This window comes from Grus americana, chromosome 1 (assembly GCF_028858705.1).
Source record: "Grus americana isolate bGruAme1 chromosome 1, bGruAme1.mat, whole genome shotgun sequence".
NCBI lineage: Eukaryota > Metazoa > Chordata > Aves > Gruiformes > Gruidae > Grus > Grus americana.
The window spans coordinates 9,567,873-9,584,899 of record NC_072852.1 but is presented as its reverse complement, the minus strand read 5'-3'; the positions used below and the strand labels follow the sequence as shown (position 1 = coordinate 9,584,899).

The following is a 17,027-nucleotide window of genomic DNA, read 5'->3' as shown; positions in this document are numbered from 1 at the left end:
AAAGAGCATGCAATATAGTGACAGAAGGAGCGCCTAAACTTGCTTTAGGAGCATGGGGCACGGGTATCCTGGTGGAGTGGACTGTCTTGGAAATACCTAAAAACATCTTTTTAATGTTGTAGGTCAGGAAAAAGATCTGAGGTTCAACAGGTGATATTCAAAGTTGAGCTCAGGATCAGCCCAAGGTAATACTGACTAGTAAACCAATCATTAAAATGAAGAGAGAAAAGCATATGGTTTAGTTTGGTAACAAACAATTGAGAAATCTGATTATCTTTCATCTTTATGGACAGAAAAAATGCTTGAGACAACGTTCTGAGATGGTCTGCTCCCCTCCACAACTAACTTGTCTGCCAATCTCTGGGCGTGTTACTTAAACTCATTGTGATTTAGTGTAAATCCAGTGTAATAGCATTAAAAAAACCCCCAAAATCTTCCTCTGTGGATGATTGCATTTATCACCTAAGAGCTACAAAAAAAAAAAAAAAAATCTATATTTTAGTTTTTTAGTAGAAGAATTGGAGACCCAGGGACGAACTGGTTCCTCCCTCACAGCCACATTGAAGATAACAGGAGTGGGACCTCCTGTGTGCAGAGCAATGCCTCGGCAGGAGAGCAGGTTCCCGGGGCCGGGCTGTCCACTGTGGTAAAAGCTGTGGACATGCTGGAAGCACAGGCTGCTACACAGAAGAAAAATATTCAAGTAACTGATCTACTGGAGGATTCCCAAGGCCAGTCACCCATCCTTTGTTTTGGAGCCACAGACTTTTGGCCTTCCCACCAAACTGCACATCTGCTAGAAAGCATGGACCATCAATCTCCGTGTCCCAGCCCACCTCAGACTTCAGCAAGTCTCACGTGTCACTAACTTTTCAGTGAGCCTGAACACTTGCTTTTCTCCTTTCATTTATGCTTCTCTGAATTTAGTTTGCTTTGGCTTTGAGGGAAAGCACATAAAGTACCTTGACACCATGACACGATAACCTATGAGTCATTAACTTCAATGGGTTGTCTAATTGCTCAGGTCCCAGCCCTGCAGCCCCTAAGGTAGAAAGTCTCATTCCAGAGCCTGAGCTCAGACTGCAACCTCCGACCCTCTCTGCAAGAATTACTGTCAGGAAGGCTTCGTCCAAAGGGGAATGAAGAAGTTGTGAAGCACTCTGGCTCAACGAGTCAGCTCAGAGCTCTGGCTAAATCAGCCAAAAACTCCGAGACGCATCCAGCTACACAGGTACTGCACCGCTAGAGCCTGCAGCATGCTCTCCCTCCATGCAGATTCATGCTGCTCTCCTAGCTGGTGTGTACAGAAAGTTCAGATGAAGCTTCTTTCACTGTGGAAAAACTGCTCCCAGTGTGGTCAAATCACACTACTTAAATCTCTGTCTCCCTCTTATGGCTAGACCACAAATACAATTGTTCGTTTAGATCAGGGGATGAAATGTTTTTTATTATTGACCACTCTGGGATACTATGTTAAACTCAGCTTTATAACTATGGTGGTGCCCTGTGCGAAAGGCAGAAGCTTAAGAGAAGCTCTTGCATCTTGGGCAGAGTCAGCCACGACCAGGACCTCCATCTGAGCATCTCAGACCTTAAAGCATTCAGCAAAAAAAAGGAAAGTGATGGATTTATGATGTTAGCTGCAGTAGCTGAGTTACCTTCACACACACAAACAAAGCTACGTTGTCTTCACAGCTCTTCGAGCAGAAATGTGAAACATGGCCAGAGAATGATCAAAGTTTAAGGCAAATGACATGCTAAGTAAAAAGGCAACACGTTCTGATGGGGAACCTCTAAAATTCTTGCAAGCAGCAAGATCTTTTACAACACGTTGTATTTTCTTACTTACCTTTTAGAAGTGGGGGCATATCTGGAACACGAGTTTCCATCCCAGGCACAGTATGGGTCTCTGGCAAGGCAGCAGTCTGCACAAGCCTTCCCATACGTGTGACATCTGTGCAGAGAGAGCTGAACCAATCCATCCCTGGAACCAATGTACAATTGTTGCTGCAAATCAGGCAAAGCAAATGAATTAGGAGCACTCTCCAAGTAGCCTGTTTAAAAAGTTCCCTTCTTCAGTGCCACACTTGCAGACTTTCAACCTTGTCCCAGATTTTACAAAATGAGGGAGAATTCCTCCTTTACTGTAAAATGTTTCTCAGGGCTCAGTGTGAACTGGCCAGTCCCCATCAATCCCTGACAACACTGCAGAGAGGAAAGGGGGCTGCAGTCCTGGAAAGACACCAGCACTCAACACCCTTACACCTTTAGACTTCTGCTGTAATAAAAAATCAGAAGCAAACCATGGAAAGAACAGTTTAATAACACATTTGAAAACAAGTGGCTGGATGGCTGTGACGTTAAGAATCTGGGAACTAGGGATGAGCTTACATGAATAAAAACTTCATCTTCTGCTTCTGATCCTTAGGTAGGATGGGGATAATATTACTGCCCTCTCCCCCGCGTGTGAGCAGATTGCCTGTTGAGACAAGGGTGGTCCAAGTGCTTGCTGTGGAGCCGGAGCTGGCTCATGCAATACTTCCAGCTGGCCTGCCACCTTTTTTCAGGGGAGATGGGACCCAGCTGTGCTGTGCGTGCCTGAACGGCAAAATACCTCCTCTGGCGTGAGGGAGGTGTGTTGTGCCAGAGCTGCTCTGGCCACTTCTGCGGGGCAGGGAGGGATGGCTCTGGTGTCACGCTGCCTCCCGAGCGTGCACGTAGCCATCGTAGAGCTCAGAGCGGCCATAAAACCATTTCCCATCGGGAGATTCCCAACTGGGACCAGCCCCGATGACTGCCAGGATTGGACCACCCAGATTTCAGAGGAGGGGGGCTGGTTTTCAGTCTCTGTGCAGAAAACTTTCAGCACAATGAGGCCCTGATCTCTCTTGACTACTAATAAAAATAACAACAATAATAGTAATAATAATTTATTACTAGATTGTAAAGAGACAAATATTTCTAGTGTTTGGAAAAACGAATGTGTATTGACTTCATTCACAAATCCCTCTACCATATGACTAAAGATTTGTTTCCGTGAATAATTACCAGCTTGGGTACACAAATTACTGTTTGTAAGCAAATGTGAATTAGGCAGGCAAATAAGTTCAAATATATCTCCTTCTTTCCAGAGACATTTTAAGAGTCATCCGTGGAAAGCTTGGCATCACCTGGAAATAACAAGCTAAGTGTTCGGTGTACCATATATCCTGCAGTAATTAAACGAGCTTGTGATTACCTGCTTCTGAGAAATCTCCATGGTCGAGATAAATGAAGGGTGCTGAAAAACGAATTAGTAAGGTGCATTAGTTTACACATTCCCTGTTCTTAATGAAATAGAGAACAGAACTTAACATACAAGAAGTAAATAAAATTATAGATCCATTTGCTTGGTTTAAACAAATATTAAAAAAAAAAAATCTTGGAAATCCCTAAATTCATGCTTTCAAAAATACCTCCCATAAATTTTCCCTATGAGGCAACTGGCTTTAATTCTTAGAATTTGCAGTCTACTCCATCCTGGAGACCGGCCACGAGCCTTCACATCAACTTAAGTTCTTATTAAGCACAATTTGAAAGGCTTAGCTGGCATTTAAGGGATACATAGGCAGATCCTCTGCACCAGGATGTATTTCATTGCTGTGAGACACAGTGAAATTTTTGCCATTGGCTGATGTAAGAACAGGATAAAGCTCAGGGTATTATCTATCGCCTAATAGAAGATGATTAATATAAGCCTATGTTTTAAAGTTAATGCAATTCAAGGAAATAAGGGATGTTTTTTCAGCCCTGCACTCCCTTTAATTTTCTGAATTCAAAAACATAGATGTAACAGTTATAAATGTTACCAATAAAAATGTGAAGGAATGTCTGCTGAGCAGAAAAAAAGTTAAACTTTTTTTTTTTGTTTTAAATATGATATGTTACATTTGCCTTTGACGTTATGTTTTAAGAATGTAGCAAATTGGTGCACATACTGAAACTGCTGATTACTTGGCAGGCCACTGAGTAATCTTGGTATTTTCAGAGTGATATTTATAATTGGTGTCCAAGACAGTGGGAAGAAGACATGACAATCCTTTAAATCAAAGTTACATCATACACATGACATATCAAAAGGCATATGGAGAAATACACCCTTTGAAATAATTATTAAAGATCCTGTCCTTAGGGTTGGAAAACACTGTCTCTAAATCCCAAATCGATTTATTTAGTATGGGCAGAAATTCTGGCTAAGCACATAAGAGAGAAGATGTGTGAGAAAGTAATCAAAATGCCAGGGATGCAGGTAAACTTTGATGAAAAAGAAGGTGAAAACTGAAGAGGTGTATAGCATGAGAAGAAAGTAAAGTGAGAATGCAAAGAATGAAGAGGAAACTACTAAATGGAAAAGAAAATCTGTAGGGAAGACACAGGTCTCCATTTTCCTACTCTAATGGTACGTTGACGTCAGCTGCCTCACCAGCAATAAGGTTAATCAGAAATTGTGCCCGTGCAAGAGAAAGGAGGTTTGGGCTTCTTACATGCTCTATTTATGAAGAAGTCATTGGTATTAGAAGGGTTCCGGTTACTTTTCTTCTTTATCACTCAGACAGAATAACCAAATCAAAATGGTCAAAAACGTTGAGTCAGCCTTCAACAATAAATTAAACCACATTGACAATCAAAACTATCTTTGTTCTATTTTCTTCATGTTTTCACTTCCTAAAGTTGTTACTTTAAAGAATTTCTCTGCATTTGTAGAATTTTGTTTGTTCATTTGTTTGTTTAAGAAAAAAAATATAATTGTACTAAGAATAGTCCCAAAGCTGAGACAATAGAAAAATTGGCATTAAAAATAAAATACTACTAATAAAAAAATCTAGGCTTATAATAAGATTTTAAACTAGAACAAGGCAGGATAAAAGAGACTTTCTATGAGTTTGAAAAATCATAGTCTGTTTGGTTTTGGACTTTTTTCAACTGACTTTTACCCAAAGAATACTAAGGCATTTAAAAATTTACATAGTGTCCCTCTGGAAATTTGAACTAGTTCCAGTAAACAACCAACCAGACAGACAAAGCCAGTTTGGGCCTTAAAGTCCCCTGAATAATATTTAATTGATGCTGTGGCCGTTAATGCTCACCTTGAATATCTGCAGCTCTTCCAGGACCACTTCCTCCTTAGTCCACTTCTCCTTTGTGATACTCACAACTTTCAGGACTGTGCCTACGTCTGAAACAAATGTTCATCATGTAAAACCCACAGTTATTTTTCAGTACATGTGTGCCACTCCATTTCTTACTTCATAGCAACTTGATCTCAGATTGTCAGATTCCTTTTCTTTGTTGTTTGCTTGTTTTTTAAATAAAAAACAACAAGTAATGCTGTAAAATTAGGTTACAAAGAAAAAATAAAATCTAAAAACTTGGCCCTGAGGATAAAAGTGAATGCATGAAGGATGTGGCCTTCAAACAACATCTATCCCTATCTGCACCTATTGCTATCTACATAGCTCTATACAATACATTTATGGTTTTACTGTATGGTTGAGCCAAGGCAATTGTAGGCTGCTCCTGGCAGGGATGGTCTAACTCTCCTGCTACACAAACACACACAAACACACACACATATGAGCACGTCCATGCTGCCCACTAGAAGTTTCTGCACATTTCCTTGAGATGGAATTGGGGCCCATCGGAACCCAAAGAGACCCAGCTTAGGGGACTAAATTGGCAGAAAAGTATTTCCTCTTTTTTATAGAATTAATTTTCATCCAGTATAGCACCTTAATCAGAAGTGGGTTTCACTTGAATGTGGGGAGCTAAGCAATGCACTTTTTTTCATTTATCTTTTCATTTTAGGGAAATTTTTGAACAAAATCTCCATTCAACATCAAATTCTTCATTTAAATATTACAGAAATTACTTCTTTGGAGATATATGGAGAAGTTTTTAAAGTTAAATCTATTAATCAATTTTAACCTGAATTCCTGCTTAGTGAAAAAAATAGTTGCTCATTTTATCTCCGACCATTACACATCAGTGAATCTCGAATGGCCTTAAAAAGGACCCTTAAAACTGCTCAGGGGAAGCGGGCTGGGTGCTGGGGTGTGCAGCATGGAAAAGACACAGCACAGCTTAGTCCTAAGCGTTATGCATAGTATTGAAATGATGAAAAATAATACATTAGAAAGGAAAGAATGAGGTTTTCCCAAACTACTGAAGATCCTATTACCAATCACAGCCAAAAGCCTTTCAGTTTTCCTTATGTATTAGAGCTTTCTTTTGTTTGTCTGTCTGACATAATTGCCAAAGCCTGCATATGCACAAGCTGGTTGCATACATTCAAACATATAATAAGCTTCTGATCTGCTGCTGCTCGAAATCTCCTGCGTTATTTGGTATATCTGTATTCAGTCTCTCTACACAATATTTGAAATTTTATCTTCAAGTTTATTTTTTTCCATAGGACGAGTTTAGATGATAAAATAGAACAAAAACAAGTGCTTCTAGAAAAGAAAACTCACTTTTAAGAAAGGCTCTGCAGGTAAATAAATATCTGCGTGTTATCGAGTGCCACCTAGTGACTGCATGGTACATGCTGGCCTTGACATCTCAAAAACGGACGATTTACTCTGAAAGAATTAGCATTGGTGCTGGGTAGGAACAGTTAACCTGGGAGTATTTGAGTTGCTGGTCTCTCAAGATAATTTTATTCCTATGACAAATTTTATAGTAGTGGACAGCAAACATCTGAAAGCAACCCCTATAACCACTGAAAGAATATTTTATACATTTTAACTATTGAATCTGTCTTTTCGGACAGCTTACATTTTAAATTACTTTTCCTCACTATTATCACAGGAAAAGTAAGTTTTAGTGAGTATTCTCAAGTCCTAGGCATCTCACAGCTTGGGAATGTGTTTCCTTTCCTTCTCTGTGGATTATATTAAAAATTGCATTCAGAAAGCAACGAGGATTTTCCATCATCATGGCTAAAGCTTATCCCCAGCCTTCTCAGGCAGCAGGAGAGCAAACAGCACTTTAATGTTCTTTCCTATGAAACTGCGCTTTTCCGTCTGACACCACTGTCCTTGACTTGCGGGGACTGTAGAGGGACTCTCACACCTTCTTTTCTGGAAGACAAGAGCTGTGAGAGGGATTGAGCTGAATGATATAAGTGGTCCATGAGACCACATCTCTGGACTCACATGTGTGATAATGCAGCTGGAAAGCTCTTGAAGGCTGAGACACCCACACTTTGTAAGAGGTGATGCTCTGTGACAATTCACTCCTTTCCCAAAATCACCTCAGAATATCCGTACCTATCAGGCTACGCTATATGACACCGCATTTTCCTTCTATGTGCAACCCAACCGCACCGGGGTAGGATTCAAACAGAAATCTTAATTGCCCCGCAGCTCATGGCAGTAGCACATCCACTGCCCTTGGATAAGCCTTTTGACCTCCACATACCTTAGTTTCACCTGCTGTGAGATAGGGATAATGGCAATGACCTCATTAAACCATTCCGATCTACCAGTAAGAAGTGCTTTTTAAGACCTATTACTATTGAGAGAATGTCAAATTGTGGGTTAAGAACAAGAAATTCCAGTGGAGTAAGACAGTAGATTATTACTTCAGAAATGTTATGACTAGGTATGGTAATATTTCTTAGCATACCATGGGTGATTCATCCAGTGATTCTAAATTTAATTACTATGGTAAAACTAGACTTTTTCCTTAAGGCATATAACTATCATAAAAATGTAAATAGATACATAATTATCCATAGAAAAACTGCAAAGCAGATTTCTTCCCTGACAGAGTACTTTAACCTCTCTTTGTTCAATCCTTGTCCTCTTGTTTGGAGCTATTCATGTTGCTAAGTTATATCTTTAAAAGTATTTAAGTGGAATTGTTGCCTTAGGCTCAATTTTAAATCATTCTTAGCTGTTCAGTGTCCCATGAGAGTTCATGCTGAAGCACCATGTCACTACTGTTAATGGGAAGTACTCCTTGAAGTTATTAAGGGGTTTTTGGGTTTGTTTTTTCCCTTTTAATTGGTTATTGATGAGCTGCCAGCAGGAATTGAAGCCAGACTACAATGTAATGTAAGGACAGATATTGAATGGTACTCAGAGGGTAAGAAAGTCCAGGTGTTATGACCCTTAACTGTTTTATCACCTAGGGACCAGGAGGCATTAAAATCCCAACAGCAGCAATCTCTTGAGCTGACAAATTCGTCTAATCTTAGCGTTTTCATGAAGTCCTGGCACAGAATCAGGAGCATCTAAATGCTTCCCAAAGCTGCATGCGTAGGAAAAAGATGTTAATCGACAGGTTTATTCAGGACCTGCTTGACTAAAAGTGTTTCTAAAGGATGTGGTTTGGGCAGAATGATAGTGGAAGTCCTCTCTCATACCTGTTCCTAGGAAAATAACGTCATATTGCCCATCCTCTGCCATGACGTGATCCACAACAATCTGTGTCAGCCGATAGTCCACGTTGATTTGAGTGAAAACTGGTCCTCCCGTCACTGGGTAAACGGATTTGTACATCAGCGGATGGCGTTTAATAAAGCTAATGACTTCATCAGGAAAGTCTCTGGTAGACTTTATGAGCGGATCATAGGTTTTGCTTGGACACTGAACGAAAGAGAGAGAACAAGAAGATGAGAGGAATATTAGGAAAGAAATACAATTAATCTGCAGATTTCTTCGTGCATTAGGAAAGCTGCGTGCTCCAGATCAGCCATAGCTGTTTGTAAAGCACATTTACCAGTGGCTGGTAGTTTGACTTATAATTGAAAAAGCTCAGTGTTGTTTTGAAAGCGTGGGAGCACACTGGTGGTGCGTGCTCCTCTGGTTCTTCAGAGGGCTGTTTTCTCCCTCGTTTCTCCACTCTCTCCTCTTCTCTTTTCATTTTTACCTCTCCTCAAAAGCACTTCCCTTTCATCTTCATTGTCTTTTATCCCGCTCCCACCTATTCTCCTTTACCTTTTACAGCCACCCAAAAGTAGTTAATTTGTTTAATCTTACTCATTTGTACTACTACTCGGAATTATAAATCTTCAGTTTCTGTTAGTTATATACGCACACCTGCATCTACCTATAGACATATACAAGCTTTAAAGAACTACTCCTACAGGCTTTTCTTCTTTCTCAGTCAGAGATTTCCATAACCTAAATGAAAACTTAGAGAGGAGATGAACTTTCTTAACTTCTCTAAGATACTAAGAAAGACAGCATCAGAAAAAAGAAGTTGTCTGTTTGATCCTGGATAAAATGTGAATTAATTCATATTTATTGCATTAACATATCTGTAAACACAAACTACTAAAAACTATACACATTTTTTTGAATTTTATCACCAAATGGTCTTTAAGACCATAACCAAGACTCTTTACGTTTCTTGATCTAGCAGTGTTCCTGAAGAGAGTATGAGACATACCTTAATATTCATACCACTATCACCAATAATACATTATCATTATTACTAACATTCAAGCAGTACATCCAGTACTTTGAACTTTCTTTTTTTAATCATATATTGGACCCAGCAAAATTTAGCCATAAATGATCTGATAATGTAGGAAAACATCTATTTTTTCTTTAAATATTTAGAAACTATTTGTATATAATACCATAATAGATGTCATCAGCGTAGGACACTTTGGAAGTTTGGTCTTATGCATGTCACAAATTCAATCCATATTCAAGCAGAAATCAAGTTTTCTGTAAGATCACTTGTAAAATCAGTAAGAAGGCAGGTTCTTCAGTGATTTTACCCACCCCAAAGCAGCACTTGGTCACCATTAGTTTATTTTTTGAAATCATTGCTTTAAAAATGGAGAAAAAATCTCATGACAAGCTCAGTACATCCACAACAAATTTCACCTCCTTGTTTCCTGCCCCACTCACAGGCGCCTTATCATATTGGGTATTTTAAAAAGACAAGGAAATCAAGCCTGGAGTGAAGGAGACCTGTCACGCTGCCTAGGCTCTCCATTCCAAGGCACAACTACCAACGTGCAGTTAAATTTGCGACGTGCCGAACACACGAGTGCAGGTATTAGTGTCACAGAGTCTCAACAGCAAGTCTAGAGTGCCCTCCGGTGGCTACCATGGCGTCATCTCAAGTATTTAAAGTGCGGAGTCTTCCCACAGATCAAAGGTTTTTTCTGCTTTTTGTATTTCTGCTCCTCTTATCGAGGCTGAGTTTCTGCCCTGTTGATGCAGTGATCCAGAATTGGGCAAGAGCCCCACCAGCACGCCCTGACGTTAGACTAATGGCTTGCTTTCTCCTGGGGGATACGCTCAGAGTTACTGTGGCAGAAGGCCACAAGTAAATGCTTTAACCTCGTTAATTTTTCCAGACTGAAACACCCACACCTATCTTTTCCCTGTATGTGGCCTGTAATTAGAGGCCATAACTTTTAAGTGAACTGCACCTCCTACACCTTACATTTATTTTTTTTGTCTAAGAAAGGCAGACTCTCCAGATGATCCCTGCAGCTCATTATTTCTCAAAAGTGACTTTCCTTACTCATACACATAGCTGGAACTCTTGCCCAGACCCACGACTCAGCTGCTGCAGCATCCTTTTCTCTGGCTTTGAACAGCATAGTCTCATCTTCCTCTGGTCCAGACCACTGCTACAGTGTCCCTCAGACACTTCCCCAGTTTCACTCATTCACTGCTGGGGTTGGCTCCCACCTCTGTTAGACCCTTACTGACAAACTAATCCATTCAGCTGTTTCTTTGGCTTACACTAAATAAATTGGCTTTCACACTTCTTGCTTTAAGACTACCCACAAATCCACCTCTTCAACCTCCTTCAATTTTTTTTTTCCCTTCTGTGCCTTTCGGGGTGAGCCTGGGAACACATACGCTAGGCCAGCTATGTTTGTGACCCATCATCTCTCACGTTCACCTAGCTCTGCTTTCCTTCCCATGGCTGTTCATATCTCTTTTGCATCCCATGTTTTATACTTGGTCTCTAATCTGAGTCTGAGAAAGCTTCTCTTTTGAATCTGGAGGCATCTAGATGTGTTAATGGGGCACTACAAATCCTGGATAATAATAAGACAAACTGGAAACACTATTCCAGTTGGTGACACCCTTTTACATATAAACTGTTGGTTGCTTCTTTTTTAACAGTATTTCCAGCTAAGTAATCCCTGTGTTTCCTGCCAGGTGGAGCCATAACACAGTCTGTGAAGAAAGAAATTAAATAATGCCTTTGCAGTCTGCCAGGAGAAAGTTAAGATTTGCGGTGAAGTTGCTCTACAATCCTCCTTCATGGCTAATTTTGACAGAGAAGACTTTAGTTCACATTCCCAAATCTCCAGTTTGACACGTGTTCAATCTATGGTGCCAGTTAAGGGCTTGCGGTTAGGATTTGTTCCAGTATGAGAAGTCTGGCATTATCCAAAACATTTGCATTAGGAACAACACACACAGTGCCGAGGGCTGAGCATGTCCCTCCTCTGTTGCTGGCAAACTCCCTTCTCGTGGCTACACAACATCAGCTGCTCTCAGTGAATCCGTCCCCATGGGCTCAGGACCAGCCTGGACCTTTTTCTCTCTTGGGTTTCCACTGCCTGATCTCTTCCTGGGCTGAGGGATGCACACAGAACACTCTGGGGTAGTGCTTGCTAAAAAGGGAATGCAGCCTCTGCACAGCACATACAGGTAGTGTGCCCATGCCTAAGGACGAATTATTCATGCAGTAAATACATCTAATACAATGCAGAATTATTCTCATCATAAACAGTTCTATGTGAACATGCAGCTGTATAAATACTCTGAATGCAAAGACAAGAGCAGCTAGTTAAAAATTTCTGACTGAAGATAATGTTCTCAAAAGTATCAGAGACTACTTGTATATTCAGAAACAAAACAGGCCAGTGAAGCACAGGCCAGCTGACATTCTACATCCACATCTATGGCCACATCTGAAATGCCTGCTGGGGACAGTTCCTGGTCTACCTTAGACCCCAAACACTGCCACAGCACAGTACCCGTTGGAGCATGCTTAAACTATGGCAAAGCCTGGAGTAGCACTAAACAGTACAGTGACTATGGGTCTGCACTTGAACCTGACCTCTTGTGTTACTCAATAGAGATGTAGCCTGAGTGATTTAAAAGACTACAATCTATTTCCAGTCCTTGCTTGGACTGATTTTTACATCTATCTAGAGATCTAACAGATTTTGTGCAAGTGCTCACTTGCTTAGCATTGTTTCAATCCATAAGGGTTAAGCCCATGCATCCTCATCCTCATAAAGGCTCTGAAATTGTTTATTGAAAATAGGGCTTGTGCTCCTGAATCACCTAATACATTTTGAAAATTTCTCCACAGACAGTAAACCTGTGCGAATTTGAATTAAGATATATCCCATCACACAGTCAGTCATTTTGTTTCAATATACAATTTAATGCATGACTCTGAAAGCACTGACAAGAAAACAAAGAGAGGTTTGTATTGTTGTCCTGTGATAACTGCTCAAAGGATACCCCTTGAAAATACAGTCTAATACAAGTAAAAAAGAAGAAGAGGAAAGTCCTGTTGAAGGAAAATAGTTCATTTTGAAACATATATTGCAGTGTGTTACCCCTAGGGGGTTTATGCTAGCGTTTCTGTAAGAACTTCACCCTCTGGCTTGCCGAGTATGATCTCCCACATTCTGTTTTCTGTGATGCTTTCACAAATTAATGTCTTTGCAAGATTACACCCTTGAGGTGGGCTGTAGTCAGCTTGGTTTCTGAAGGCAACAATATCAGTTAAATAATTTCACAAAGAAGTACACGCTTTTGTATTATATAACAAAAGAGACTACAGAAAGGGTGTGACCAAAAAAACCCCCAAAACCCAAACCAAAACAATTTAGATTTTAGACTCTGGGGTAAAAATTTAAAGTGAACCATAATACAGAAGAAATAATTCAGCAGCAATAACTACACAGAAACCAAATCGTGCACACTCGCTACACGAGCAGTACTTCAGGAATGAACATTTCTCCCTTACATTTAGAACAACCAAGGTCTGAGTCTTTGTCACTTAAACCAGAATCAGACCTCAAAAACCCTACTGATTTCTAAAACATGTTTATCTTTGCAGGAACTGTTTGGAATCAATAGATAGAAACACATGTGCTTTAATTTTGCATCAATTTGTTCTATATAGGATGAGAAAGAAGTTCACTTCTTCACTTGCCCAACCAATAACTCTCTTCCCCCTCACTGTGTCCTAGAGGTTGATTTTCCCTTATATGTGCATTTTCTGCGGCTCCTGCTCTCACTCGCTACTCTGAGTTACAGTCCACATCCTCTGGAAATTCGGTGATTGCTCACCTATTCACAGCTCAATCCCAGAGGTCCATTTCTATGTGAAAATGGGAGTAGCTCCATGGGTCTTAAAGATGTCCTAGAATTTTGCCAAAAATGCATCAACAGAGGAAGATGAGAGCAATGACATCACTTAGTAAAAACCACTAGGATAAAATGTCTACCGATATGGAACTATGAAGTTGTTACAGTAATTCCAAAGTCTCAAACCCTACCATGCATGATATAGGAAAATCTTTGCCAGCTTGTGCAGCTAATTTAGTAGAAACAAGGACTAAGGGTCTGATCCAAAGATCCGCTTGAATCAACAGGGCCTTTTCCAATTATTTCAGTGGGCTTTGGATCCCATCCTAAGACAGCATGACCACCAAGAACAGCTGGGCAGGTGTGACCCTGTTATGCTTGGCCGAGGGAGCTATTTCCAGAAGCATCACTCACCGTGGCATGATGGATGGAACAGGGGAATGAAAAATTCATTTTGGCCACCCTTTGGCAAAGTCCTCAGGCAGCTGTTTAAAGCTGTGTCCACCCATCGTTGCAGAACAATTCCTGTAGGTTTGTGCTTCCTTTCATAGCAATCAATAGGATGTATGATGATAAAGGCTGCATGGCCAAGTGGGCGAGTGAAGCAGCCTTTCACCTCTGAAAATGTGAGTTCATATCCTGTTGCACATCTCGTGATAATGATATTGGTGTTCTCTGCCCAGTTCGCAGAGGACATTTATTCACATCATCAGCACCAGATGCTGTCTCAGATACGTGACATCTCCCACTGGAGACAATAAGAGATTTGCGTTTATATCAAATGTTACAGGAGTACGTTGGCAGGGTTGTTTCATGTGGACTACGAGAGAATCTAGCTCCATAAAAGTTCTTAAAACACCATCACTGCCTTCTCTCAGCATCTTCTGCTTTTGCAGCAGGGAGGGTTTCATCTTACCTGACCTAGATTCTTATCTTGGCTGTGTGCAAACTGCACGGAGGAGGTGCCTGTCTCTTGCTTTCTGACAGATAAGTCTAAACAACTCAGATTTTACGCTTTTATGCTTTTCTTCTAGATAGCTGACGTAAAGAAAAATGAATCACATTAAATTAGTAAAATTAGTACTGCTAGATAAGAATCCTGCAAGAAACTTATTCACCATATAATTTATTCTTCTGAGGTTGCTTAGGTCTTCACTGTCATGAATGATAACTTGTTACAAAAATACACATTAAGAAATGAAAAGTAAACAAAATAAAATAAAGGAAAAACAAAAACAAAAACAAACCAAAAACCAGAAACAGAGTTGGAAGTGTTAAGGGCATCTCTGTTCAAATGCTGTATAAACTGTGTGGCACAACACTTCTCATGAATCAATTCTATAGTTTTTCCAGTGCCTTCTGTGTGAGCTCGATTTGACAATAATCACCCTGGACTAAGTCTTGATCCCAGATAATCTACAAAGATGCCTTTTATTCCCTCACCTTTTATTTGTATCCAAATGTAATCAGGATGTGGTAAATTAAGGCTAATCTTTCTCAAATAAAAGCAAATACACGCTAACTTAGCAACACTGCACATATGTACGCTTTTCTCTTTTTTTCGCTTGTCTTATTAAATTTGCAGCTTAGCAGAGTGCTGGATGTGTAGATCTCACACAATACTGAGACATATGGTATGACTGTGTTAACATTATGTGGGAACCCCGGCCAAGATTTTCAAAAGCAGGTGCCAGAAGTTAGTCTCCTAAATAAACCTCCAATTTGCCAAAATGCATAATGCTTCACACCACCCAGTGAAGTCCGTAAGAGCTGATGGATATAACACCTATTAAAATTGTGACAATTATTTGGGAACCTAGCTATAAGGTATGTAAAAAAATATCCTTTTCATTTAATGATGCATCTTTGCTTCAGCGGTGCTGTTGTCTAATGACAATTTTAAAACAGAATGCTGCTCCCTGTGAGCCTCAGAAGGGTTTCTACTTCAAGTGTGTTGAAAATCCCAGTTTAAAAGTGACTTGTCACATTAAGCCTTAGACCTACTTAACAATGAGACTCAAGCAGCCATGGGCTAGGTACACAACAGGGACTTGAGAATATCGAGTGCAGTAGGCATCTGCTTGGCAGATTTTGGAACTAAGCACCACACCAGCAAGTCGCTCTCTTCAGAGCATCTGAAGTAGCCAGTGTGAAACATTAAGGAGTGAAATATTTCTTAAATCTCTCCCATATTGGGAAATTAGATGTCTTAGTCTGGGCTTCCCTCCTAGGGGAGGTGTCTCCATTCCAGGCACATGGCCCAGAGCCATCCTGGGAGCTCCTCACTCCTTCCTGTTGAAGATGTTTCACTTTTCATGGGATAATTACCTCTCTGCTTAGCCAAAAATAGTAAGGATGTTGCTCAGATGTTAACCAGGAAGGGAGAAGATCTGTTTTCCTCTGAAAAACTCCCTATTTTATGTTAAGAGCAGTAGGAACTGGAGCACCAGACCCTCCCTCAGAGGGAATGAATTTACCACATGGTCCTTTTCTCCCAAGCTCTCAGTAAATTAATATTTAACTAGCAAGGAGATATGGCCTTGTATTCAGCATTTTCCTACAATGTAATGTAAAGTCTTCTGAGCTCTAAATAAGTTCCCTTATTACTGATCCATCAAGCAGAAAGCAGAGAAATAGAACTACCTTCAACTAGTCACTTCTGTGTTAAATGGGACCTCCCACACACCCAACGCATTGAACTTTATTTGTAGCGTTTATAAAGAAATGCAAAGTCTGAGTCCTGCAGGGGTTAAGATGTAACACTGAGGACTGGTGTGAGCTTCCAACATGCTCAGAAGTACTTTAAAAAATGGGGTACTTATAGGTTTATGATCTGTGGATTAGGTGACAGCTGAGAGATGACTCTCAGGGCATAGGCACTTAGGTGCCTTTGGAGATTCAACCATAAGTCATTCTGAAACTGAAACTTGGGTTCCTGGGTAGCCTAAATGCCATGTGGCTTCTTCTCTGTAATCTGATCAGAGCTGCACAATACATTTTGCATTTGGACATGCCTACGAAAAGCCTTAGTGCTTCTCTACAGGACGGATGGGCTGTGCCAGGACTGGACACTCAGCGGGGAGACTGTCATGCTAACCTTGCAGCTACTCAGAGCAAGTCTGGAGAGGGCAGGGGAGAGGGGAATGAGTCAGGTTCTGCAGGAGAGAAACAAACAGTGCAAATTTTAAAGGGAAGCAACCTCACTCCATCCCCGCCACAAAAAGCACAAACAAAAGTAACAAAAAAATCCCTACAAATTACTTGAAGTCTCTTTTTTTTCTTTAAAGATAGAGTTTGCATCCCACTGGATGTGCAAGATTTATTCTACCCTGTTCCAGTCTTTATCTTGATCACTTTGTATTGCTTTTCCATTTAACACGCCTGTGTTGTTGATAGAAAAGGCTGACATAAGAGAGCATTACTCTGAGGCTAACTGGGCTGAGACCAACTAGGTGAGTGAACTTGACTTTGCAGGTGGCACTTTGCAATTCTCTGCCGACCTCTGCCAATGGGAAAGCGTTTTGAAAGGCTGCTATGAATTGAGAGGTGATTCATGTTGGGGAAAACAGGTTGGTAAGTCAGAGGAGGTGGAGGAGGCTTTCTCAGGAAAATAAACCCATAAATTGAAACGTTTCACTTAACTAAGCAGCCCCATTTACAGTGGGGAGA

At 40.5% G+C, this 17,027-nt stretch overlaps 1 protein-coding gene across 4 annotated transcripts in view; it reads right to left on the bottom strand.

Annotated features, from left to right (window-relative positions):
* The window catches only part of SEMA3D (semaphorin 3D), a 146,235-nt gene that overhangs the window by 14,116 nt on the left and 115,092 nt on the right, over positions 1–17,027 (bottom strand). For all 4 annotated transcript variants that reach the window (XM_054830619.1, XM_054830606.1, XM_054830614.1 and 1 more), the window contains exons 12-15: positions 8,408–8,630; positions 5,127–5,215; positions 3,239–3,280; positions 1,850–2,007 (exon numbers count right to left, since the gene is read on the bottom strand). In XM_054830619.1, the coding sequence (XP_054686594.1) occupies positions 1,850–2,007; positions 3,239–3,280; positions 5,127–5,215; positions 8,408–8,630 (512 nt within the window). The remainder of the gene's footprint in view (positions 1–1,849; positions 2,008–3,238; positions 3,281–5,126; positions 5,216–8,407; positions 8,631–17,027) is intronic.